The sequence below is a fragment of the Solanum dulcamara genome, chromosome 7 (genome assembly GCF_947179165.1).
Source record: "Solanum dulcamara chromosome 7, daSolDulc1.2, whole genome shotgun sequence".
NCBI lineage: Eukaryota > Viridiplantae > Streptophyta > Magnoliopsida > Solanales > Solanaceae > Solanum > Solanum dulcamara.
Genome location: NC_077243.1, coordinates 78983649 through 79009683, shown reverse-complemented (window position 1 = coordinate 79009683; position 26035 = coordinate 78983649). Strand labels below are relative to the sequence as shown.

The following is a 26035-nucleotide window of genomic DNA, read 5'->3' as shown; positions in this document are numbered from 1 at the left end:
AAAACTATAGATAGAACTAGGGATGTTTGTGAATCTTTTCAAATTTAGTATTTAAAAGAAGAAAAGTTCTTGTTTAATTTCAAACTAATGAGATCATTAGAGAGTGTAAAAGGGGGAAAAGATACTATGTTGAGACACTATCAATTGAATTAAAGAATATTGTTAGTTTCATACTCTTCTAGATGCATTTTTGTTTTTCTTATCCAAGAAAACTTCTACAATCAAATAAATCATCATGACTTGACCAAGTAGTTAACCTGAATCGGAGTCTTTCCAAAACAGTCTTTTTATTTTAGTGAAAAAATAAGATTTGCGTGCACCTTATATTTTTCATATCCAACTTATAAAACTACACTAAATATGTTGTTATTGTTGTTGTTGACTTGAACAAGTGATTAACTTGTGAGTTTAGGCCATTTGGAAACTGCCTTTCTACCTTCATGAAATATGTGTAAAATTTGCTGATACTTTATCTTTCTTAGTCAGCCAAATCCTACTTGAAACTACACTAAATATATTGTTGTTGTTATAATTGACTTGAACAAGTAGTTAGTAGGCCTAACACTTCTCTAAAAGGGACAAATGTAGCAATTTTCAGGTATAAATTAGTTCCTTCTACCTATCAAAAACTTGAAGGTAAGGTTATAATCCACTTAATTTTTAATTTTAAGAATTCATAACGTCTCAATAATATGATTAGCCTAAAAATTGAACTAATGCTATACATCACAATCTTGATATGACAATGATGGGCCTGATTCAGTCACAATCAAAAATTAATAATTGAAATAATTAGTTGTGAACTTCGTCGTCAATACGTTGCTAAATAGCTCGTAATTACTAATAATTTCTTGCTAATTCGTCACTAAATAAAATTAATTTATTGCTAATTCGTCACTCTGTGTCACTTTGTGCCCAATGTATAGTTTAATTACCACCAATAGATAGATTATAGGGAAAAGGATAAAAAATACTCCAAATTTTCAAAATAGATAAAAATTACCTTCTTCTTATGTTTTTGGATTAAAAATGCTCATGCAGTTACATTTTTAGCTCAGAATACCTTTCAATTATCCAAATAGACCAAAAATGACATGTCATCGCGATATTATTATTTTATCGCTGAGTACATGCCACGTGAATTTATTTTATCACAAATTTCTCCGTTTTTAATAACCTTATATTTTAAATTTATGTTAGACGTGATCTCCACACCTAATTTCTTTCATCCTAATTTATTAACTGTAAAACGAATAATCTTTAATTGAATGGATACATATAACTTTATATATCACATTTGGGTAGATATTTACATTCCTTACTTAAATTTTAATTATGATTAGTATAATTATTTATACCTTAAAGCCGAAGTTCTTGATTATTTTTTTAAAAAAAGAGTAAGGTGGAGTCGATAATAAAGAAGAGAACGGTAAGTACCCCTTCATTATAATTAAAGATCTTGAATTCGAATCATAAATATGAAATCATCTTTGTTAACGAATGTGTTATCTCCAATGTAAATTATAAAACTTTTTAATGAAAACTTAGATTTAATCGCAACCTAATACGAATATCGAAATATCAAATATGGTTCCACTAAAGGTTGCAAACTATTCATTACTCAATTTGGTTATACATGCATAAATTATGTCTACCTGAAATGTCCAAGAATTATAACCCTCCCCCTCCCCCCAACCCCCACACCAACCCCAACCCACTCACCCACCCCTACACACCCCTCACCTTCTTTTTAATCCACTTATCGTCAAAATATTTTGGTATATCACAATTAATCTTTAATTTTTTGTACAAATATGAATTTATTGTACGAATCCATTTTTTTTACGTTCCTTGAAATGGTTACATATTTAGATAATGTGTAAAAAAATTTAGAGAAAGCTACAAATATAACTTGATTACGAAATTTTTTAGAGAAAGCTACAAATATAACTTGATTACGTATACATTTTCTTCTTTTCTCAAATAGTAATTAATTTGGTAATGTTATACTAAATAATAATCAATCTAATATGTGTTTGGAAATATATTATCATATAATTAAATAAAATAAAATATACCAATAAAAATAATTTAATTTGATCGTAACGATTATAAAATTAAATTGATATCCTCTATAGAATCGATCTAAATGAAATCACGAACGCAAAATATTAAAAAAAATAATTAAAAGAAACGTGAATATTGGGTCCCAATAATGGTGTTGACAGCTGTTGATTTACATTATATGGTTGTACTTATCACAAAATATTTCCCAATCTGAGCTGTACTAAAAAAATTAAAAAGTTTGCTTTATATGATATATATGTGAATTTTCAAACATATTTTTTTTTTAGCAAAAATGGAAATGTCTGCTGCAGGTGGTTTGTTGTCAACTTATTCAATTTGCAGTAATGCTGCTGGAATTGCTGGTAACTCTTCTTCTTGTTTCTTCTACCTGATCGGTCTGAAATTACTGGCTCGACTAATTAAAATTCGTATTTCATAGGGAAGTATTATTTTGTATGAGGAATTTTTGAGAACCTAATAAGTTTGATTAAGAATGGAGAAATTTTATCTATCTCACCATATTACTTAGTAGTTTCTTTATGGTCTTTCGGGATCACTGGCCCGATTAATCTAGATTCAAATCGCGTAGGCTCATTTTTAAGGAGGAAGTGTTTTATACTAAAAACAATTTTGTTTTCTAGACTTCTGATTAAGAGTAGAGGAATTTGAGGGATCCTACCACGTTAGTTAGTAGTTACTTTCCAGTTTAATGCCATGTAAGTTCATGCTGATTTTTTTACCAATTGCAATATATTTTTTGTGTATATGCCTCCTGTATTCAAATATACTGGTTCGATTAATTTGGATTTGTGACCTATAAAGTCCATTGAGCATCAAGTTCTAGCTTCCGACAAGAATTTTTTCCATTTATAGAGCTATTAGATTCGAGACCTCTGGTTAAGAGTGAAGGATTTCATCTATCCCATCATACTCGTCGAATGGTTCCAATTGTAGAATTCATCTAATAAAAGTTCTCTGTTTCCTATAATTTTTGATATTTTCTTTGGAGTTTGTTTGCATAATATCTCGGCCCCTAAACTTGGCACCATTTATTCAGCGCATACCTGAACTATTTTTTGACTTAATTACCCCTTAAACTTGGCACTTTGATAATATCTTTGTTTTTGCTTTGAAATACAATCAAACATCTCTATTACAACATTTCACGATAACAGTCAAGTTTCTTTTGGAACCGATTTTTCATGTTATATTATATTATATGTTCTCTATAATAGACAAAAAAAAATAATCCAAACGGACGATACTGTTACAAAGAGATTTGACTCTTAGCATTTCTTCAATTTGCCTTCCAATGATGCTAGTGACCAAATGTTTTGCTTATGCATATTGCAGGGAACCTCTTTGCATTTGTTTTATTTGTGTCACCAATGTAAGTATCCTAATTTTTTTAAAAAAAAATTGTACACTAATATGTGGATAAGATACGTATATGTGTGTGTCTGTGCGTGCGCGCGTTTAAACTGACGTTTTTGGTCCTGTTTTTCAGACCAACATTCAGAAGGATCATCAGAAACAAGTCAACAGAACAATTTTCTGGGCTGCCTTATATATATGCCTTGTTGAATTGCTTAATATGTCTCTGGTATGGAACACCAATTGTATCTCCTGGTATTATATTGGTTTTTACGGTTAATTCTGTCGGTGCGGTTTTCCAGTTGGCTTATATACTCATATTCATCGTATATGCAGAGCGAACAAAAAAGGTTAGGTCATTTACCTCTCGTTGAATTATGTGATCATCTCATCTAAATACTTAATTTGTTAGAGAGAACATACTTATATGTACTTAATTATGTCTTCATACGCCCCAACCGTTCAAGATTGATTCTTTTTTTACTAGTCAAGTATATGTAAGTTTTTCATTATAATGTGTGGTAGTGAGACTCGAACTTAAGATACTGAGGTGGATCTCGGATATTGATATATTCCATCAAGAGAATTGAGATAGATTAGTAAGTGGTACGACTACATGGGGTGCGGACTCCTCATGTAGGAGCGCATCTTTTTTTCAAAGATGAGTTACGTATGAGTCAATTTGATCATCATGCATACAGATGTTTTCGTAATGTCTTGTTTAATACCATACTGAACTGTGTAACCATCTCATCTGAAAGCTTAAGATGTTTGACAAAACGAAACTTTATTTACTTAATTATATCTTCAATGTCCTTTTACTTTTGTCGAACTAGCTAACAAGCTGAAGATGTAGTTGGAGATGTTGGGGCTTTTGCTTGGTGTTTTTGCTGCATTTGCTGCTGTGGTTTCCATCAGCATCTGTCTATTTCAACCACCAAATCGACAAACTTTCGTCGGATATTTGTCTGTTGTATCTCTCATTTCCATGTTTGCTTCTCCGTTGTTCATTATTGTAAGTCGATCAACGAGTGATTAAAATATTTTTCATTGATATCGCTAGCTCGATTCGACTTAGAGAGATTTTTGAATTTTTTTTGTTTTTTGCTGCAGAATTTGGTGATCAGAACAAGGAGTGTTGAGTACATGCCATTCTATCTCTCCCTTGCAACTTTTCTAATGAGCCTTTCTTTCTTTGCTTATGGAATGTTTAAGCAAGATCCATTTATTTCTGTAAGTAATTTGATTCCCTTTTAATATTTGGAAGTACCTTTAGGAGATTATGGAAGGAACCTTCGAGCAACGGTAAAATTATTTTCATATGATATAAAAATTATCAGTTCGATTCATTAAATCAATCATTGATGTTTACATTAAGGTAGTATGATGCCTACATTACATCTCCTTGGGGTGCAACCCTTCTCTTGACCCTGCTTGAATGTGGGATCACGGTACCCTTTTTTAACCTTGGAGAATATGGGAGGGAACCCACCTTGGAACAACCGTGAAACTGTTTTCATGTGACCTATAGGACACGGATGTGAGCTGTGTTGTGGACTACACTACTAGTGCTTATGGTAGGGTAGTTCCACTACATTATATCCCCTTGGGTGTAGCCATTCCCGTGGCCCAGAGTCTGAAAGGGGGAAGCTTCGTGCTACGGGACCTAGAGTTCTGATTTCACCATCGACTGTTGTCAATTCCTATCATAGGCTGATCCAAAATTTGAACTTTATTAGTTCGAGGTTCAAAGACAACAACCTCAAGTACTAATAACTGGCTCCGAAAATTTAATATATGTTTATATTTTGTGATTCTTTTAACACATACAGGGTTCGCGTCAAGGCTACTGGTTCATCCGAACCCATGTATTACACTCTACCTCCACCCCCCCTTTTTTGTGTACAGAATAACATTTTGATCTCTATGAATCAGGTCCCAAATGGGATAGGAGGAGTTCTTGGGGTCATACAACTGGTGTTGTACTGGAGATATAGCAGATCTAATGAGGAGCCAACAAGATCTCTCCTGGAGTCCAATGCATAAAATAACTATGGCCGAGAAGAAAATACTTACTCGCACCTATGTTTACACCAAACTAAACAATTTATATACGAGACGTATAGTCTTACATTCATTGATTTGCTATAAACACCAGGTTTGGCTGATCTTATTCCCATCGAAAAGTCATCCAAAAATTGTTTTTTTTTTCTGTTGTCATTCTTTTAAAATTTGTCCAGTTGGTAATGTTTGGCTGATCTTTTGGTAATGTGTCCAGTTGGTATAATGTCCCATTTGTGATTTGTTATGTGCTTGGTATATGTTGGTCACTTTCACCCCCATCAACAGTATTCCAAGAGAATTGTATAGGCATGAATTCAAACCAAACAATTTTCCGCGATTGGAAAGTGCAAACATCAAAACACGAGGTACTCAAACCGGCAGCTTATCAAATTAGAAACTAAACTAAAGCCTACCAATTTTCCAGTACGAATTGTGTTTCTTCAATTCCCACATTGCATCAAGAACTATACTGTGTAACGATTCTTGGCACTTCTGTCGAGCCTCTGCGCATCATCCTGCAAAAGAAGATTCTTTTTGAGTCTTGCTAATTGAAGAGAAACTGAATTCAAGGCGTACGATAACCAAGATTTCATACGTGAAATATGAAGCCAACTGAATCGCTGTAATCTAGAAACTGCTTCCATTGTTTACCAATGCTAACCTGTAAAGAGAAATTTCAGGAGATGGAACAAGCATGATGGTAAGAATAGTTACAACGATACAAAAACAAAAGCCTAGCAATAAGCACCAACACAAAAGTAATGAAAAGGTAAACAGTTGAAAGGATCAACAGTATTAACGAAGTGGGAACACCGACCACTGTATATTCTAGCAGAAGGAAGTACACTGGAAAAAAGAAACGCAGAGAAGGGGGGGTGAAAGAAAAAGGAATATTTATTAAGCATAAAACAAATGACGAGATAAAACGATAAGGATATCTAAATGTTTCTGCCATATGAACATGAAATAATAATTTATTTGTTTTCGAGAATGTATGAACATGAAATAATAATACTTAACCCTTGAGACCACCAAGGAGATCCCTCCGCCCTTAATCAGGGTTCTCGGGTTTGAGCCCTAATGGAGAAATTTCTCATAAGGAGCGCCTCCTATTTTAATGGGAACTACAAGGCATGAATCTGGATTAGTCGGGCAGATATTGGATACCAGATGACTACAAAAAAAAAAAAACTTGGGATATAAGAATTTTAGAAAGACTTCTCAAATTGTCTGCAGATCTTGGAACGATACCAGAATCTCCCAACACTAAATACTTAGTAATGACATATTAAGCAGCAATTTAGCAATCTAATTGACAACCTATGTTTGATCGGACTCTCCAAAACTCATGTTGCACCCATGTCAGATACTCCAAAGATGCACTATTTTTAGAGGATCCAACACGCACCCGTCACCATTTTTAAAGAGTCCAAGCAACATAGTTGACAAAAATAACACTAGTTTAGCAGAAATATACATCCCAAACCAGGACCACTCTGCAATATTATCCTTTTCCTCTGTAAGTTCTCTTTATTTAAGCTTCACATAACTGAGTTGCCAACCAAGCAATAATCATAATTCAGATATGATTGGGTACTGAAAACAATAAACTATGTCTAAAACCAATGTCGGTTAATTAGCCTTCTATAATGTATGGCACCCCTCCCCACTTCAACGCATAGCCTATTAAACATAGAGGTGAGTTTATCATAAAGTACTCCATACATATTAACACTTCCCCTATAATTAATTCAACATATTATACAACAATCAAAAAATTTAAAATTAACATACTATTGCAGACAAATTTACACTTCCCTTCATAAGCATATTTGTTTTAGCTTCCAGCTATATCTTTTTCACATGATAGAAATTCACTATCAAAAGTGATAAAGTTAGACAAATACAGAGTGTGGCGAAGTTTGAGATATCCTCTATTACCTGGAACATAAATAAAAGTAGTGAAACGTGCTATATATCTGATGACTTCCCCTCTAACTTCTTCTAATATACTCAATGGTACAATGTATATCATAATATATTTTGGATAAACATCAGCACGAAAAATGACAGACGTGGCCGTTGACACCAAAAATAAAAAGCAAACTACCTGAGCTGTTTCATTTGCAGCATTCTTGGTCCACAAAGCTAATTTTTCTGCCTTACCACGGATACTAACAACAGCTCCACAAATTTCATCTCCATGATCGAATTGATGTCCAATCATTGCCAGCAGCTACAATAATCCCATATGAGAAAAAAAAAGTTTGAAATTAGACAGAATGGGAAAATAGCATTACTAGAGTGATCTATCATTAAGAGCTGGATGGAAATATCTTCCGCATACCGTATATAGCCAGCTGGTATCAGATCTACCCTTCGAAAAATTCATTTTCCACACCCCTCCATTAGCACATACAGGATCTTCCCATTGTGGCACAATTTTATGCTTAAAACAATGAAAGTCGGCTCCCACAACTAACTTGCTTGGGTGGTGGATGTTATTGTAAGCACTGGTTGCAGAATAAGCGACATGGTTCAAGATTTCATCAAGAGACAAAAGGATAATAGCATTTAAAAGATCTAATCCATGATGCGGAATATCAAACAGGCATGTCATAGTCTAAGTTGTACGATAACTCAAGTGACTTGAGAAATTAGACCTATAAAGAACTCACCAAACAAGGTGCATGCATCCAAGGCAGACACCAAATTCACATCATTACCACCTACGTTACTCAAACCAAAGGACTTAATAAAAAGGTCCATGCATGAGATCAAAAATACTGGCCTGCAGCTAAGTTTAGGCTCATCAATCTAGAGGGGAGATGAGCGTATTTTAGCCTAGTTAAGAAATAGAAAAGCATCTGTCTTTGTTTTTTAAAATGAATAGTCCGCTCAGTATATTAAGATAAATGTACATAAAGACATCACAGGCTCACAGCTATGAAGTACAGGACCTGGTCTTATATGTAAATTTAAGAAAAGGAAGTAGTCGTACTTGAAAATAGTAACTGCATTATCTTGCTTAGGAGAGAAAACTAAAACCAAAGCAATGTCCACTACCTTATTAGCTCAAAATGGTATTAGTAACATATCCTTAGTTGCAAATATGGGCATTTGACAAACATGAAAGAGGTTCTTAAATTTGAAGCAAAAGAAATTATCCGATGATATAACCCAATTAAAGTCATTCCTACACAAGATTGTGCACGGAAGACAAATATGACTTTGTACAAGGTCAACTTTTTCTTTCCTAGAACTTCCCCGGTCATTTTACACCAGCCTCCAGAATGTCTCAACTTCCATTAATATTTTGCACTTCCCCTCCTTTACACCAAGATTAATTTCAATAGCCTTGTCCTCCCACCACCAAAGAGCATATATCTATTTGTTTAATTCGATCCATGAACTAAAATTTAAATTAACAAGTAACCGAGAGATCAAAATTCCAATTTTTTAGAAAGTCACTAACCGGAAAAGGACAAAGCAATGTGTAATTACAAATACAGCTTGTATAAACTAAAGCTCAAACCAATTCGGGCATTCTAAAGCAAGATTGCACATTGTCGACGGATTAACTAAACACCTTAGCAAGCTAACTAAAAATGCAAAAAGTACCAAAGAAAATCTGACAATTATGAGAGAAAAATCAAACACTAACAACAACATACACAAATTGGTTCAGAGCGGGGTAGGCTGTACAACACCTTACCCCTACCTTTGCTGTGTAGAGAGGTTTTTTTCGATAAAACCTCAGCTCAGTAATCAAAGCATGATAGAAAGAAAAAAACAACCAGCAAAATAGCAAGATAATCAGAACAAATGAAACAACAAGTAATAGTGAAAATTAGGAGAGTGAGATACTACACACATACTAACTAATACTACAACGCTCGGCTTCCTATTACCCTTCTACCCTTATCCTCGAATTCCAAATCTTCCTATATTGGATCATGTCCTTAGCTTTCAAAGATACCATCTTTACCACAATGTCACCAATATGAAAGCAGATAATCAGAACACATTCAAAATCCTAAATCAGCAAAGTCCTACAACATCCCACAAAATTCTTAAGACTATAAAATAAAACCACCAACAAGCTACAATCATAGATATTTCAACAAAATCTCAAAACCAACCCATGTAACAACTAGCATTGATACATTTTTGGATTTCATCAGCTCCTTAATAATTGTCTACTTTTTTGCAATTTGAGCTAACACTAATCTTGTTTAATGACATTTCTACTTACTTCATCAAATATAATAAAAAATGAAAAAACGTACCTCAGGAATCTTAGTAGCTTAGTTGGCTGGCTAACTGAATTTCCAACTTATTAGTGAGAAATTCGATTCCCCACCTTGTAATCCTCTATCCCAAATTCAACAAAAAAAATTGTATCTCAGCAATCTTAGTAACTCAATTAATTGACTACATGAACTTTTACCTTATTAGTTCGATTTCCTCACCTTGTAATCCTATCCCCCTTCCACTATCCCTAATTAATAAAAAATAAAAAAAATAAAAACAAAACTTACCCCCAAAAATCTTCAATAGTAGAGAAAGTGTAGATGTTACGAAGTGAGCTTCCCCAAGCAGCTTGTTTAGATTTCGCCTGATGATTATCAAACCAAAAAGTCCATGAATGCTCTAATGGATGCTTCGCTGTGATTTCTTTGCCCAAATACGCCGCCGCTGTATCATCTGATTCTTCAACAATCTCACCTTCTTCAAGTTCATCATCTTCTTCTCCTCCTCCATCGGCCTTCAACTTCTCAGCTTCACGAAACGACGTCGTTTTCTCCATTTCAGCTGCTGCCATTTTTGCTGCTCTGTGGAGTACTTTTTTTTTTTTAACTTCAGTAGGAAAAAAGAGTACTTATAAGGACTTTTTGGACCATAGTGTAATTGTTAGATTTTGGAAGTACTAATGTAGTAAATACACCAAACTTATGTAGCACTATTTGGAGAGTCAAATAATTAATTCACATGCATATTATATATTTTAATTTTTTAATCTAGTTCAAAATACGTAAACTTATTCATGATTAAAATTACTCTCAATATCCGAACAATATTAAATTAATTTGGACAGATGGGAAATATTCATAGTTACAGTAATGTTGATTATTTATTTGAGGTTAAAGACTTTTGGAATATCATCTCTAATGACACTTTTTTAATTAGTAGGAATGTAGATAGTTATTCTATCAATTTTGATATTGAAAATAAGATTTTTGAAATTGACAATGATTTTTTTTTGAGTGGACTAAAAAGTAATTTTTATAGTTATCGAAACTCAAGTTATCTATCATAGTGTAATTACAGTATAATTTTTGGTGTTGTGTTTGATTGTGCATGTGTAGTTATATAGTTTGAACTTTTTTTATTATTTTTAAATAAGAGTTAATTTATTAGAAATTAGATAATATTTTTTTCAAATGAACATATAAATACAAATATACATATAAGAAATATTTAAAATAAAAAGACGAAAGAATTTGAATAGTCAATTGGTAATTACTCTACGTTATTTGCCCCTAAAGAATTCGATGTTGGTAAATTTCAATTTTGTGATACATTGAATGTATATTAGAAAAAACTCAAAGGTTGGCAAATGATGATCTTAAATATCTTTTGCATTTGGCAAACACGTGAAATATGTTCTTTTTTAATTCTCGAATGACCAAAGAGTTATTAAATTTAAAAGAGATTGCTACAGAAAAAAAATAAAAATAGAAAATAAAGAATTTTTTGAAGAATACGGAAGCTAAGAAAGTCGTCAGTAAAGTCAAACTCTAAATGGCTTGTACCAAAAGCTAAGGATATGTGAAAGCAGCACGATTGTAAGAGAGGATGAGTAAGGATTTAATCCCTAAAAAATAATTCTCAACCAGTGTAATTGATATGAGATAACGTGATCGCGGAGAGATAAAAAGACTATATTTATCATTGTTCAACTCGAACCAAGAGAATATAAAGAAAATAATAATGTAAGCATTTCCATATTACAAAACTTTAGGATAGTAATTAACCAACAAATAAAAATAAAAATAAAAAAAAAACCTTTTATCAAGCTTAAGTTGATCCTGTTTGAAGTGCAACCAAAGAAGCATATACCCCTTGAGTATTGTTCATAAGCACATCATGTGTTCCTTTCTCAGCAATAACACCATTTTTAACTTCTGCAATAACACCTGCATTTTTAATGGTGGTCAGTTGATGCGCGACTACCACAGTCGTTCTATTCACCATCACGCGATCCAATGCTTCTTGCACGATACGCTCAGACTCTGTAGCTAGCGCGCTACTGGCTTCATCGAGCAAAAGTATCTTTGGATCCTTCAGTATGGCCCTCGCGATCGCGATCCTTTGCTTTTGTCCACCAGATAATTGAACCCCTCTTTCACCAACTGTTGTATTGTAACCATTAGGCAATGATGATATGAAGCTATGTGCATTTGATGCCTTTGCTACTGAAATAATCTCCTCCTCTGTTACTTCTACTTGTCTACCATAAGCAATATTAGAACTAATTGTTTCATTGAATAGTATTGGCTCTTGACCTACCAATCCCATTTGTTGTCTCAACCATCTTAAATTCAACTTCCTGATTTCGACTCCATCGAGATATATGTAACCTTGATCTGGATCATAAAATCGTTCGATCAGGCTTATCACTGTTAACTTCCCCGAACCACTTTCTCCAACAAGGGCAACTGTCTGCAAGAAATTATGAAATCCTTGTCGAGTTTATGTTCTATGCATCGGAGGTGTAATAAATTTCTATGATAAGCATTAGTTGGGAAGTGAGTCAGTGGCGAAATCAGAAATTTTATCAAGTATGTGCAAGATTTAACATGAATGTATAGAAAATAATTTTTGATCTATATATACAGTATAATTTTCTCTTTACAAAGTATATAATCTTCCAATGAAGGATGTTCAAATGATCACCCTTCGATCTCTGTAGCTTCGGTGCCACTGGGTAGCCTGGTAACTAAGGATGAGGATTAACCTACTAGTACGAATGAAATGTAAAATCAATGTGTATATATGTTAAGGTGCGTGAAATGGGCTTGTAGGAGGTAGCAGGTACCAACAGAATTAGTCGAGGTGCGTGCAAACAGGCTCGGACACCACGGTTATAAAAAAAGATAAGAATTGAAATAGGATAAATACCTTTCCTGCAGGAATGCTCAAGCTAAAGTCTCTGAAGATTTGCATGTCTGGTCTTGTGGGGTATTTAAAGATAATATGCTGGAGTTCTATATTGCCTTCGATAACATCTAACGTGATTCCCTCACTGTTACTTGAATCAATTCTCAGTTTGCTATCGAGTATCTCGAATATTGATGCAGCAGCTCCTTTACTTTTACTCAGATCAGAGGGAAGGTTGCTAAGAGCAGAAATCCCAATCGATGCCATCGATAAAGGAAAAAAAACCTGCAAAATTAAGTTGTTTAAATAACTTATTGATCTTCTATACACGAGCAATGTAAGAGAATAATCGTCCATAAATAGTGAGATATTTAGTAACCTGGAAAGTAAGACATGTTACAACAATTTAATATATACTGATAATGTAAAAATTACTTATATGACTAGTTTATTAAGTTAAAGCCAAAAAGTTATAGATATGTACCTTAAAAACTTCAGAAAACTTTGGTTTGTCATGCTTTACGAGAATGGCTCCAAGGTAAAATGTCAAAGCGTAAAGGCAGAATAACACGAACATACTGAAGCCTAAACCAACTCCACCAACAAGTCCATTTTTCGCTCCTCGTTTCAAAGGAGCTTCTGATTTCCTTTGATACATTTCCATTACTTTCTCTTCGGCACAAAATGATGCGACAGTTCTAATGCTCCCAATAGCATCATTGGCAACTTGACTTGCTTCTTCATTCGTTACCTTCCAAACAGTACAACACCTTTGGATTCGCTGATCAAACATGCTTGTTAAAATTTAACTTTTAGACACTATCAGGACACGTAAAGATATCTATCGATAACTACATATAATAAGTGAAAACTTATTATCTAAAAGATAAGGCTGACAACCTGTTACAGTGGCGAACGGAACTAGCACTATAATTCCGAGTCACCTGGATAGTATGTGAGTGAGCCCTTTCCTACAGATCCCCTTTGTTCAATGGAAGAGGGGTCATACCTTCCCCGCCCACTTAGTTTCATAAGTCTAATGAGGAAGTTAATTTTCCCAGAAGAGCAGAGGGGACAGTCTTTCTCCCCCCCTGAAGTTGGCACTAATTGAACCCTAGATTATGAACTGATTGATTCAAAGCTAAGAAAAAGTACTCAAGGGGTACGCCTTCCGGTTCTCATGTCTTAAGCATGAGAGATTTGTTCCAATTATTACATTAATAGCGCAAAACTTGTTTACGCTTTTAGTGTACTAGTGTAAATTCAAAATGAAATTGAGAAAAAGGCAAGTTTATTGAGGATTATAATACCTTGGCTTCAGCATTTGACTCTTGCAAAAGTTTGATTTGTATGATTCCTTGCAAGGCTAGAAGAGGCATTATCGCCAGCATTATAAGTGCAAGAATCCAATTAGCGATAAGAGCTATCACCATACCAACTACAACAGTAGAAATGTTTTGGACTATCGTTGCTAATGCATCTCCCACCAAATTCCGCATAGTCGAAGCATCACTAGATAGTCTTGCACCTATAGCACCACTGTATTCGATAAAATTCAGAGTCAAGAAATTTGGCAAGTTAAGAAAAACATTAAGACATTTACGGACTAATGAAATTTACCATGAGTTTGCAGGGTCGTCGAACCAACTGATCTCTTGGTATACCAACTTAGCAAATGTCATGGAACGTATCCGTTGGATCAGTTTTGCACCAGCAACTCCAAATGCATAATTTTGCAAAGGGGCAACAATCATGGCAACAACTCCAATAACCACAAACATCAGGGCCCAAAATCGAGAATCCTTTCTAAGCTCGTGATGTGATTCATAAAAGATTTTGATAGTCGTTGATACCAGAAGACCGAATACAGGGAAAATCGCACCATTAATGGAAGCAGCTATAGTTCCCACAAGCATTATGGGTACCTCAGGCATATTTTGGTATGCAAGTGACATTAACTTTTGAGTGGACACATTCCTGTAACTATCAACAATATACTCACTGCTTTCAGCTCCATCATCCCTATATTCTCATGGAAATCAACGACGCCAGTAACTCCCAAGTCATACGCAACGGAAAATCTACTGCTCGATCCTTTGCTCGCGGACCTCCTATTATAATTAGAAAATCTTCGGCTCCTACCAGAAACGTTTTTCGAATAACTCAAATGTTTTTGCGCATTTGAGTCCTTTATTTCTTTTCCTTTGGTATTTTCAACGTATTTTTTCTTTTGTGGCATTTGAACAAGTTGAGAATATGCTCCATCGGAATCTTTTGTTGGGGGAGGAAGCACCACAACTAAAGTTTGATATGATAAAAATAATGAAAATAAATTAGACACGAGAATTTTACGTGGAAACCCCTCTAACTGATAGAAGGGAAAAAACCACGGGGTAGAAGGATCTCACTATTTAATATGGAGTACACAGCTCTCAAATACAAGGAGAAAAACAACAATTAACACTTCTCTCTTGTAAAAGGAACAACTACTAAAGAGGACACTCAAGACTACAATATTTATCTTGGTGTATAACTCTCTTTGTATTCTTACTCTCTCTTTCTGGGATGGGATAAATGAGGGCAAGAGGTCTTCTATTTATAGGAAACTAGAAACGCGTAAAATCCGCGTATTGAACCTCCCTTTTTGACTACGCGTTCAAAATGCGTTTTGTTCCTTTTTTGACTACGCGTTCAAAACGCGTTTTGTTCCTTTTTTGACTACGCGTTCAAAACGTGCTTTGACTATCTTGCATTCTCCCACTTGAAGATTTAATTGAGAATCAATTAAGTCTTCACACCATCCTTTCTACCCAATTACTGCAATGTTACATTTCTGCTAGGCCAATAGAAGATCGACACCATATGAACTTGTTATTGTTGATCGACTTCGTAAACATATCTGCCAGGTTGTCATTAGTGTGAATTTTCTGAATATCCACACTGTCTTCTTCCACCTTCTCACGAACAAAGTGATACTGAACTCGTATGTGCTTTGTCCTTGAATGAAATGCCGGATTCTTTGCAAGATGCAAAGCGCTCTGACTGTCACAAAACAGAGCAATCTTCTCTTGTTTGTGTCCGAGCTCCTCCAGTAACATCTGCATCCATATTGCTTTTTTGCTAGCTTGTGTAGCTGCTACATATTCTGCTTCCGTTGTAGATGTATCCACGATAGATTGCAGTTTTGAAACCCAGCTTACAGCTCCTCCAGCAAGAGTAAACACATAACCTGTGGTGGACTTGCTTTTATCAAGATCACCTGCATAATCTGAATCAACATAACCTTTAACAGTAAAGTCTGATCCTCCATAACACATTGTAACATCTGAGGTACCCTTGATGTATCTTAGGATCCTCTTAACAGTATTCCAATGCTCTCTATCAGGATTAGCCATGTATCGACTAACCACTCCCACTGCTTGTGCAATGTCATGTCTTGTACATACCATAGCGAACATTAAACTTCCCACTGCTGATGCATACGGTACTCGAGACATCTCCATCCTCTCTGCTTCATTGCTAGGACACATACTTGAGGATAACTTGAAATTAATAGGAAGTGGGGTAGAAATTGACTTACAGTCTTGCATCTTGAAGCGTCTCAAGATTTTCTTCAAGTAGTTCTTTTGAGAAAGCCAAATCTTCCTATTATTTCTGTCTCGGTGAATTTGCATCCCTAGAATCTTGTTTGCTGGTCCCAAGTCCTTCATTTCAAATTCCCTAGCCAATTGTGCCTTTAAATTTGTGAGACGATATTTGTTGGGGCCTGCTACCAACATATCGTCAACATACAACAGCAAAATAACAAAATCTTCATCACCAAATCTCTTGTAATAAACACAAGGATCTGAACTATGTCTGTTGTATCCAAGGCTTATAATGAAGGAATCAAATCTCTTATACCAACATCTCGGTGCCTGTTTGAGACCGTATAGAGATTTGTTCAACCTGCAAACCAAGTTCTCTTTTCCCTGTTCTTCAAAACCTTCTGGTTGGAGCATATAAATTTCTTCTTCAAGTTCTCCATGAAGAAATGCAGTTTTGACATCTAACTGCTCTAAGTACAAGTCAAATGTAGCACACATCGCCAGGACCACTCGAATTGTTGTGAGTTGAACCACCGGAGAAAATATCTCATTGAAGTCTATACCTTCTTTCTGAGTGAATCCTTTCACCACCAATCTTGCACGATACTTCTCCACTTGATCATTACCATTGCGTTTGATCTTGTAGACCCATTTGTTTCCAATGGCCTTCCTTCCTTGTGGTAATTGAACAAGATCCCATGTTTTATTTTTATGGAGAGCTTCAATTTCTTCTTGCATTGCTGCCACCCACAGAGATGATTCTTGGCCTTTTAAAGGCTCTCCATCTTCTGTTAGTAGACAGTATGCAATATTACTCTCCATAGAATAATTTGAGTGACAAGCTGGTTCTCTTCTCTCCCTAGTTGACCGTCGAACTTGTGGAGTTTCGATCTCAGCTTGCTCTTGTTCTTCGTGCTCTGGTGCTGCTTCAGAAGAAACTGGAATTTCTTCTATTTCTTCAACTTCAATTGTAGTAGTCTCTGATTTTTCTTTTGAAGTGCTACCTTCTTTTGCTTGTATCTTATTTTCAACAAATACAACATCCCTGTTGATTACCACCTTGCGGGCTGTGGGATTCCACAAGCGATACCCCTTGACTCCATCAGCATACCCTAAGAAAATGCATTCTCTGGATTTTGGATCCAACTTTGATTTTTCTTGGGTGTTGTACATAACATAAGTAGGACTTCCGAATATATGTAAGCGAGAATAATCAGCTGGTTTTCCTGTCCACATCTCCATTGGCGTTTTCAGATCAATTGCGGTTGATGGTGACCGATTGATCACATAACAAGCGGTTTTGACTGCTTCTGCCCAGAATGGTTTTTTCAACCCTGCAGTTGCCAACATAGCTCTTGTCCGTCCAATAAGGTTCTGTTCATCCGCTCTGCTACTCCATTTTGTTGTGGAGTATATGCCACCGTAAACTGCCGTTTAATACCTTCTTGTTTACAGAAGTTATTAAATTCATCACCAGTGTATTCTCCTCCATTATCTGTCATCAAACACTTGATCTTTTTCTCAGATTCAAGTTCCACCCGCGCTTTGAATTCTTTGAAAACTGAAAAAACATCTGCCTTCCTCTTGATTGGATACACCCAACTTCTCCTGGAGTAATTGTCGATAAATGACACGAAATATTTCGCTCCTCCTAGAGACTCCACCGGTGCTTGCCAGACATCAGAGTGAACCAGATCTAGTATTTCCTTGCTTTTAGCAGAGGAACTGCTAAACTTCAGTCTATTTTGCTTACTGGTAACACAATGCTCACAAAAGGGTAGTGAAACCTTTTTGAGCCCTGAAAGAAGTTTTTGCTCAGCAAGAATCTTCAAACCTCGTTCCGACATATGGCCAAGTTTACGATGTCACATCATCGTTGATTCTTCAAATGAACTTGCTGACGCGGTTGATGCTTCTCCTTCTTGGTGTGTTTCACCTTTAAGCACATATAGGTTTGCCGCAAGTTTTTCCGCTTTCATCACTACAAGCACTCTTTTGGATATTCTCATGACTCCACCATGAGTCTTATATGAACATCCATTATCATCTAGTTGTCCTAAAGACAATAGATTCTTCTTTAAGTCTTTTACATGTCGTACCTCCTCGATGGTGCGAACCGTGCCATCATACATCTTTATTTTGATGGACCCAATACCAATAACATCCAAAGCATGATCGTTTCCCATGAACACAGACCCTCCTGAGATAGGATTATATTGATGGAACCATTCTCTCCTGGAAGTCATGTGCCATGTTGCTCCTGTGTCCATGATCCAGACATCAGCGAAACGTTTTCTGCCTTCATTATTTGATATTGCCTCACTACATAAAATATCGCCATCATCCGAGGTACATGCAACATTCCCTTGAGCATTTGATGGCTCAGGGTGTTCACTCTTCTTCTTGAACCGACAATCTTTCTTGAAGTGCCCTTTCTTGCCACAGTTGTAGCACTTGATATTCTTCTTACTTCTTGATTGAGATCTGCCATGATTGTGACTCTCACTGGGGCCACGTTCCGTTGGTCTTCCTCTCACCATCATCAAAGCTTCGGCTTGTTGCGAACTTGCTTGTCTGTCTTCCTTATTTTTGCGCCGATTTTCTTCTTCCAAGACAACAGCTGCAATTTCATCGAAAAATAGACTGTCTGTATTGTTCGTCAGGTTGATGATGAGTTGATCATACGAGTCAGGCAGACTTTGAAGTAGAAGCTCCGCACGTTCAGTCCCCTCTATTTTGCAACCCATTGTTGTAAGTTGCGAAAACAGAGTATTCAAAGTATTGATGTGTTCAGTAACTGACATGGATTCTGCCATTCGAAGAGTATACAATCTTCTTTTTAAGAAGATTTTATTATGTAAAGACTTGGCCTCATACAACCCCGTAAGAGTATCCCATATTTCCTTCGCCGTCCGCTTTTCTGCCACACTAGACAACACTTGATCAGCTAGTGCCAAGTGTAGATCAGCAACTGCATTGCTGTCTATGTCGTTCCACTTGCTGTCATCAACAAAGTCTGTGGTCCTGCCTTCAATTGCAGCTAAGCAATTGTCTTTTCTCAATATCGCTTTTATTTTCATTTTCCACAATGAGAAATTAGTCCCATTGAATTTTTCAACATCAAACTTTGTTGTACTCGACATTTTTATTTGCTTCACACCCTTCTAGATCGTTTCTGAATATTTTTGCGAACAATCGTGACAAACTGTACCGTCACCCAAATTTACTATTCACGTGAATAGTACTTTTCACTAAATTTACTATTCACAAATAGTACCTTCGCATAAAACAGACAGAATAACTGAGGGCTCTGATACCACTGTTGGGGGGAGGAAGCACCACAACTAAAGTTTGATATGATAAAAATAATGAAAATAAATTAGACACGAGAATTTTACGTGGAAACCCCTCTAACTGATAGAAGGGAAAAAACCACGGGGTAGAAGGATCTCACTATTTAATATGGAGTACACAGCTCTCAAATACAAGGAGAAAAACAACAATTAACACTTCTCTCTTGTAAAAGGAACAACTACTAAAGAGGACACTCAAGACTACAATATTTATCTTGGTGTATAACTCTCTTTGTATTCTTACTCTCTCTTTCTGGGATGGGATAAATGAGGGCAAGAGGTCTTCTATTTATAGGAAACTAGAAACGCGTAAAATCCGCGTATTGAACCTCCCTTTTTGACTACGCGTTCAAAATGTGTTTTGTTCCTTTTTTGACTACGCGTTCAAAACGCGTTTTGTTCCTTTTTTGACTACGCGTTCAAAACGTGTTTTGACTATCTTGCATCTTTGACCAACTCATCATGGGTTCCTGGAAGTCATATTAAAGGGTAGTTATATCAAGATGTGATATAGTAACACAAACTACATAAGACCCAATTTGGTCCGGCCTTTCTCCATATCCCAAGCATACCAGCAGAGGCGGGATTTTTTAGTTTATGGGTTCTAGACCACAATTCTTCTTACTTACTGGGTTCTAAAAAGATTATTTATACATATTAAATAAATTTTTTTGACACAAATATAGAGTTTAAGCCAAAGTTAATTGATGCTGCTGGACCAGTAACGTCTACTCTTTCTCCGCCCTTGCATAGCGGGAGCGCTTATTTCATACATGAAACTATTGCAGGAGAAGTTCGGAACCATTCTGTTTGGATATAACACTTGTCATCCGGAACCAAACCGAGAGCATTTAAAATGGTATATAGGCATCAACGACCTCTAATTAGGTCCTATATTCATTAGTCCGACAACAATTTTAGAGCGAAGAGAGTAGTAAGTGTATTACCTTGTTCAACCAATTTCCCAAGATTCACCACTGCAATGAGATCAGCATTTCTAATGGTTGTCAGGCGATGGGCAACAACTACAGTCGTCCTGTTTATCATGATATTACTTAAAGCATCGTGTACAATGTGCTCTGATTCCACATCCAATGCACTAGTCTCTTCGTCAAGTAGAAAAATTCTTGGATCTTTCAAAATGGCCCTCGCGATGGCGATTCTTTGCTTTTGTCCACCAGATATCTGAGTACCATGCCCACCAACCATTGTGTCCAGCCGCTGCAAATACGTACGTACAATGTTAATTTAGAACCTAAGAAATAAAAAAGGCGTTTGAGTTTTTATAATACTAAAAAAATGTTGCTTCAACCTTCGGAAGCTTGTCGATAAATTTAGCCGCATTAGCAAGCTTGATTGCATTCCGGATCTCCTCCTCACTAGCATTTTCTTTCCCGTATATTATATTTTCCCGAATAGTAGTTGCAAATAACACGGGCTCTTGACTTACTATACCCATTTGCTGTCTCAACCACTTGAGTTGAAATTTCTTAATATCAACTCCGTCTATAAGTATTTCACCAGCTTCAGGGTCATAGAATATCTTTAGCAGACTAATAACAGTTGATTTTCCGCTTCCACTTTGCCCAACTAAGACTGCTGTTTTACCACTCGGAATATATAACGAGAATCCGGAAAATATTTGCACGTCTGGTCTTGCTGAATACTCAAAGTACACGTCTTTAAGCTCAATTTCCCCTCTAATATCTTCCAATTGAATCCCGCTAGGATCATATGGATCAATTTTCGGTGTACGTTTAATAGTCTCGTATATCTTGTATGCTGCAGCCTGCCCTGCTGAAAATGTACTTAAATCCGGCGATGCTTGACCTAGTGAGCTGAAACATAGAAAGATTCATTGTAATTCAATGACTAATAAAAATAAGTACTCCATCCGTTTCAATTTAAGTGTCTTAGTTTGACTGGGCACGGAGTTTAAGAACATAAGAGAGACTTTTGTGTTGTGGTCTTAAGCTAAAAAGATGTGTGTAATGTATCAAAATGTCCTTCGAATCTTGTGGTCTTAAACAAACCACGTAAATGTTGGAACTGGAGAGTTACCAAATATAAAAATATTGATCCTTCTTCAACAGACTGAAAAGGAAAGTATGACACTTGAATTGAAACGGATGGATTATATCACGTGGACATAATCAAATGGATTATATAAAGCTGATTATTTTATTCTTACCTTCCACCTAGCATAGCCGAGAAAATTATACTTATAATGTCGCAACCACTGTAATTTTTATCTATGATCAATTTGGCTCCATACCATATGGCAAGTCCATAACATAAGGTAACCATTAGTGTCGTGCCAAGTCCGATTCCCGAAGTCAGCGCTTGGTTGACAGTAGGTCTATAAGCATTTTCCAGCTTACTGTTATAATCTACTATTGACAAATTTTCTCCTGTGAAAGAAACAACCTAGGGAAAGAAAGAATATGCTTAAATAAAACAACGGATCATTAGAACATTATTCAATAGATTTAAAGTTAAATGTTTTTTTTGACTTATATCACAAATGAAGATAAAGATTATTCTGCAATTGAGAGACCAAAGTACAATTCACCAAAATATATTTTGCAGAAAATTTACTAAAAGATGGAAATTTACCGTTCTAATTCCTCCCACCGTTTGTTCAACTACCTTTCCTGCATCTGCATAAGCAGCTTGTCCACTCCCTGACATTTTGGACAAGACCAACGCTGCACAACCGTAACTAATGGCGATTGCGGGAATGGTTGCCAGTAAAACCAGTGTGAGGTGCCATTCTTCGGTAAATGCAACTACAAATCCTCCAATGAAAGTTGAGATGTGCATAATAAAATTCCCAACCTAACACATTCAAGCTATAAGAAACCTTGTTTCAAAGGCACAACATCTTTACAAATAAAATGTACAAAAACACGAGATTAACTACAAACGTATGAGCATGTGCTTATTGTTAGTCTCAAATCTAGATGGTTATGTGAAAAAATTGGGTGTGGACGATTTATATAACTGACTTCAACTAAGTCAAAATTAAGGTGTCGTTGATATAGTATGTGTTTCTGTTTTGTTTCTCTGTGTGTGTTCGCGCATGTGCCTGTTGCACTTTGTTTATGGTAAAAAGCGTTTTAACTAGTAAAACAATGATAGTGTCATATAAAACGGGACAGAAGGAGTACGAGACGACTGTAAAAAATTAGTCAGTACTATTACAATTATATTTGGAAGGGAGTTAGAACTAACCTTCTCGCCCATGGATTCTTGAAGTAGAATAGTGTCGCCTGACATTCTTTCAATAACTTCCCCTGTTGCTGATTGAGTATCGAAGAATTCGATATCTTATCTTAAGATTGTTTTCAAGTATAAGTATTTTATTCGAGTCGCTTGCCTTTCTCCAGTAACCACCCAACATGCTACCTCTGAAATGGTTCAATGGACAATCAAGAATTAAACATTAAACATGTCATGTCCCGAGGCGGATGCAGAGTACCGGTATCGGATTCATCTAAACCCAGTACTTTCGACATAAAACATAAATTTATGTGTGAAATCCAAAAAAACTGCAACAAATAGTGGATATGAACACATAATTTTAAAAATGCAATGGGTTCGATGCTAAAAAACTTAAAGGTTGAACCCATAAAGCTTAAATTCTAGAGTCGCGTTAACGTTAGCTTCAAGTCTATACATTATTCTCTCCATCTAATCAATATACTAAGCAAAATCATATCTAGTTCGATAGGAGAAAAATAAACATTAAATAAGACTTAAAGCTATGTTGCTCCGATACTTAAAAAATATAGTCGAGTGCATGTCGGATCCTCCAAAAGTTATGCATTTTTGTAGGATCCGACACGAGTGCAGCGCATAACCTTAAAAGTAATGGGTAGGTTTATTTTGATCCCTAACATGTGGGTTTCACCATAAATTCAATATAAAGAAATTTTACCCATAAAATCGAAAGAACTTACTTAGACTCTCTCAGGACTTCCAACAAACAGTTTTTAGGAATTATCTATTTGCTCAACCTTACCAACAACACATTAGATTCTCGTCTAACATTTTCAATAACTTACAAAATTTTAGATCATAGCGTAATGCTTTCTCATAAAATTTTCAATTCTTTCAAAAGGAATCAACAATACTTACGGAACACTGAAGCTATGCCTGCACCAATGCCCAAGTAGACGAATTTGAGGGATATCTGCATATTAAGTAGAGAATTTAATTTAGTTTTTCTAAAAATTTAAGATAAATAATTCAAATTTATAAATAAATAAAAATAAAAATTAACCTAATAATTCTAGAATATTTTCAATCCTAGTTGAATTGATATTATCATCCAAATTTCTGATGGAAACTCCATTAAAATTTTCATTGGTTTAGTAGTTAAGTTTTGAGTTTGAATATGAAAGAAATTTTTAGTAGTAGTCCTATGCTCTCCACCGTCAGAGGTCTCAGATTAGAAACTAACATTATTTTTAGTAGTAGTAATGGTAGTCCAATGCCATCATTTCTTAATTAGAGCTCTAAAATTTGAGAATGTATAAACTCTTAATAGTAAGGAGCTCTAGCTACACGATGTGAATCCTTATTGGTCCGGCCAATGAAAACAATAGTTAGCGACTATAGTATGTTGCACGGACTCTCCAAATATAATATTGCACCTATATCAGATCCTCCAAGAATGCACTGCTTTTAAAAGACCTGACATGCATTTGTTGACATTTTTAAAGAATCCGAACAACATAGGTGTCTAGCATTCCTATATATATGAAGTAGGGAAGTTTAATTAACACACACACACCCCAAAAAAAGTAGCTCTTGAACTCTTCAAATATAACGCTACAATGTGTCAAATCCTCCAAAGATGCACTATTTTTGGAGGACCTGATACACACCTAACAACATTATTGAAAAGTCCGAGCAATACAAGGAAGATGAATTATACCAAAAAAAATAGTAGCTACCTACTATGTTGTTCACTCTTCAAATATGATGCCACAATGTGTCGAACCCTCCAAAGATGTATTATTTTTGGAGGACCCGATACACACCTGACAACATTATTGAAAAGTCCGAACAACACACGAAAGAGGAATTATACCCACAAAAAAAAAGAAAAAAAAAGTAGTTGGCAACTATGTTGCTCAGACTTTTCAAATATGATGTCACACTCTCGTGTCAAACCCTCATCTTTGGAGGAACCTATGAAACATTTTTGAAACGTCCGAGCAACGTAGGAAAGATGAATTATACCCTGTCAACTTTATCAAGAATGTTGGATCGATCAGAAGTGCCATAAGAGTCAACAAGGTCACCAAAAACAAGAGCCATCAATGGCTTTGAAACACCAGAAGCAACAGCACCTAATGTTCCCAACAACATTAAAATTATATCATATCTGTCTGCAAATGCAGAAAGCATATAAAATGGAACTTTCTCATCTCCTCTTGCCATTTTTTTTTGTTTTCTTGATGAAGTGAAATTGATAGAAGAAAGTTATATAAATGTTTAGGGGAAATAAGTGTTGTGGGGTAAGAAAGGGTAAAGAAACCACTTATATATTGTTACTTGTCAATTTAATCACCTAGCTAGTATGGTCAATACGGATTATTATTTTTTTCATCTGGTGGAAGATATTCGTATTGGGCCAATTAATTTAAATTCACACCGTATCGAACAAGAAGAGCTGGAAGCGAAGCACCCTTTGAAAAGCTTCAATTATCTGACAGGAGTTCAAGGACTTTTGCTTCATCAGATGCTTTTCCGAACAACTTTGTTAGTGCTTCACTGATTCAAAAAGTCAATTTTTTCCTTTTTCTCGAGCGCCGGATGAGGGGAGACCCTCATGTCCGGTTCGAAGGGAGGGGATATCCCGACCCTACTAGCAATGTCTTGCGTGAAGCGACCCACTGTTAATAAACTGTATTGGAAAATATTAAACAGTAACAGAAACTTCTGAAAATAATAAAAACAGAATCTGAAAATATTAATGCAGAAACAGAATCGAGCCCACTGAGTGCACAGTGTGTCCTTAAGGAAATTATTCCCCTCAAAGTACCCGAGGTTTTTGGAATCTTTCCTCCCAGGATAGAACGATTACTCACCAAAGTAGAGGTACTGCAAATCTTTGATGACAGCGAACCACTTGAAGGATGTATATCACACGATTTTAGGAAGTGCAGAAAGAAGAAGAAGAAGATGGTATGTTCAGAATTTCGTATTGAACATTCTGAAGATTTTACAGATATATATAGACTGTTGATACCTTTTCAGAAAAGGCACCTGTTGGGAAAAGGTTTGCCTGTTGAGAAGGTTTGCAACTTTTCGGACAAGGTTGCAACCATTCAAAAATCCGTTGGAAAAAACGGAGGGAAATTTTAAATTAATCCGGGAAGAAACGGGTCGCGGGTCGCGGGTCGCGGGTCAGGA

General features: G+C 35.7%; 2 protein-coding genes and 1 pseudogene across 2 annotated transcripts; 1 reads left to right on the top strand and 2 right to left on the bottom strand.

The window, feature by feature from the left end:
* The first annotated feature begins 2295 nt into the window (after nucleotides 1-2295).
* LOC129894251 (bidirectional sugar transporter SWEET2a-like) lies at nucleotides 2296-5507 on the top strand. The gene is made up of 6 exons (XM_055969856.1): nucleotides 2296-2429; nucleotides 3421-3457; nucleotides 3575-3791; nucleotides 4298-4456; nucleotides 4555-4674; nucleotides 5377-5507. Exons 1-6 carry the CDS (start codon nucleotides 2360-2362, stop codon nucleotides 5485-5487), a joined length of 714 nt encoding a protein of 237 aa, XP_055825831.1. The 5' UTR covers nucleotides 2296-2359; the 3' UTR covers nucleotides 5488-5507.
* A 282-nt stretch (nucleotides 5508-5789) lies between these two features.
* On the bottom strand, nucleotides 5790-10368 carry LOC129894252 (eukaryotic translation initiation factor 4E-1). The gene is made up of 5 exons (XM_055969857.1): nucleotides 10047-10368; nucleotides 7853-8018; nucleotides 7616-7741; nucleotides 6101-6166; nucleotides 5790-6020 (listed from the first exon to the last, which is right to left on the bottom strand). The coding sequence occupies exons 1-5, from the start codon at nucleotides 10328-10330 to the stop codon at nucleotides 5970-5972; spliced, it is 693 nt and encodes a 230-aa protein (XP_055825832.1). The 5' UTR covers nucleotides 10331-10368; the 3' UTR covers nucleotides 5790-5969.
* Nucleotides 10369-11570: 1202 nt separating this feature from the next.
* LOC129894917 (ABC transporter B family member 9-like) lies at nucleotides 11571-25060 on the bottom strand (annotated as a pseudogene).
* Between the last annotated feature and the right edge of the window lie 975 nt (nucleotides 25061-26035).

Coding starts and splice junctions, on each gene's coding strand:
- LOC129894252 (XM_055969857.1), bottom strand. CDS start 10,330: ATGGCAGCAGCTGAAATGGAGAAAACGACGTCGTTTCGTGAAGCTGAG. Junction 8,019..10,046: donor ACTATTGAAGATTTTTGGGG/GTAAGTTTTGTT, acceptor TTCTGCAACCAG/TGCTTACAATAACATCCACC. Junction 6,021..6,100: donor CAGTTGGCTTCATATTTCAC/GTATGAAATCTT, acceptor CTTCTTTTGCAG/GATGATGCGCAGAGGCTCGA.
- LOC129894251 (XM_055969856.1), top strand. CDS start 2,360: ATGGAAATGTCTGCTGCAGGTGGTTTGTTGTCAACTTATTCAATTTGC. Junction 4,457..4,554: donor CTTCTCCGTTGTTCATTATT/GTAAGTCGATCA, acceptor TTTTTGCTGCAG/AATTTGGTGATCAGAACAAG. Junction 4,675..5,376: donor AGCAAGATCCATTTATTTCT/GTAAGTAATTTG, acceptor TCTATGAATCAG/GTCCCAAATGGGATAGGAGG.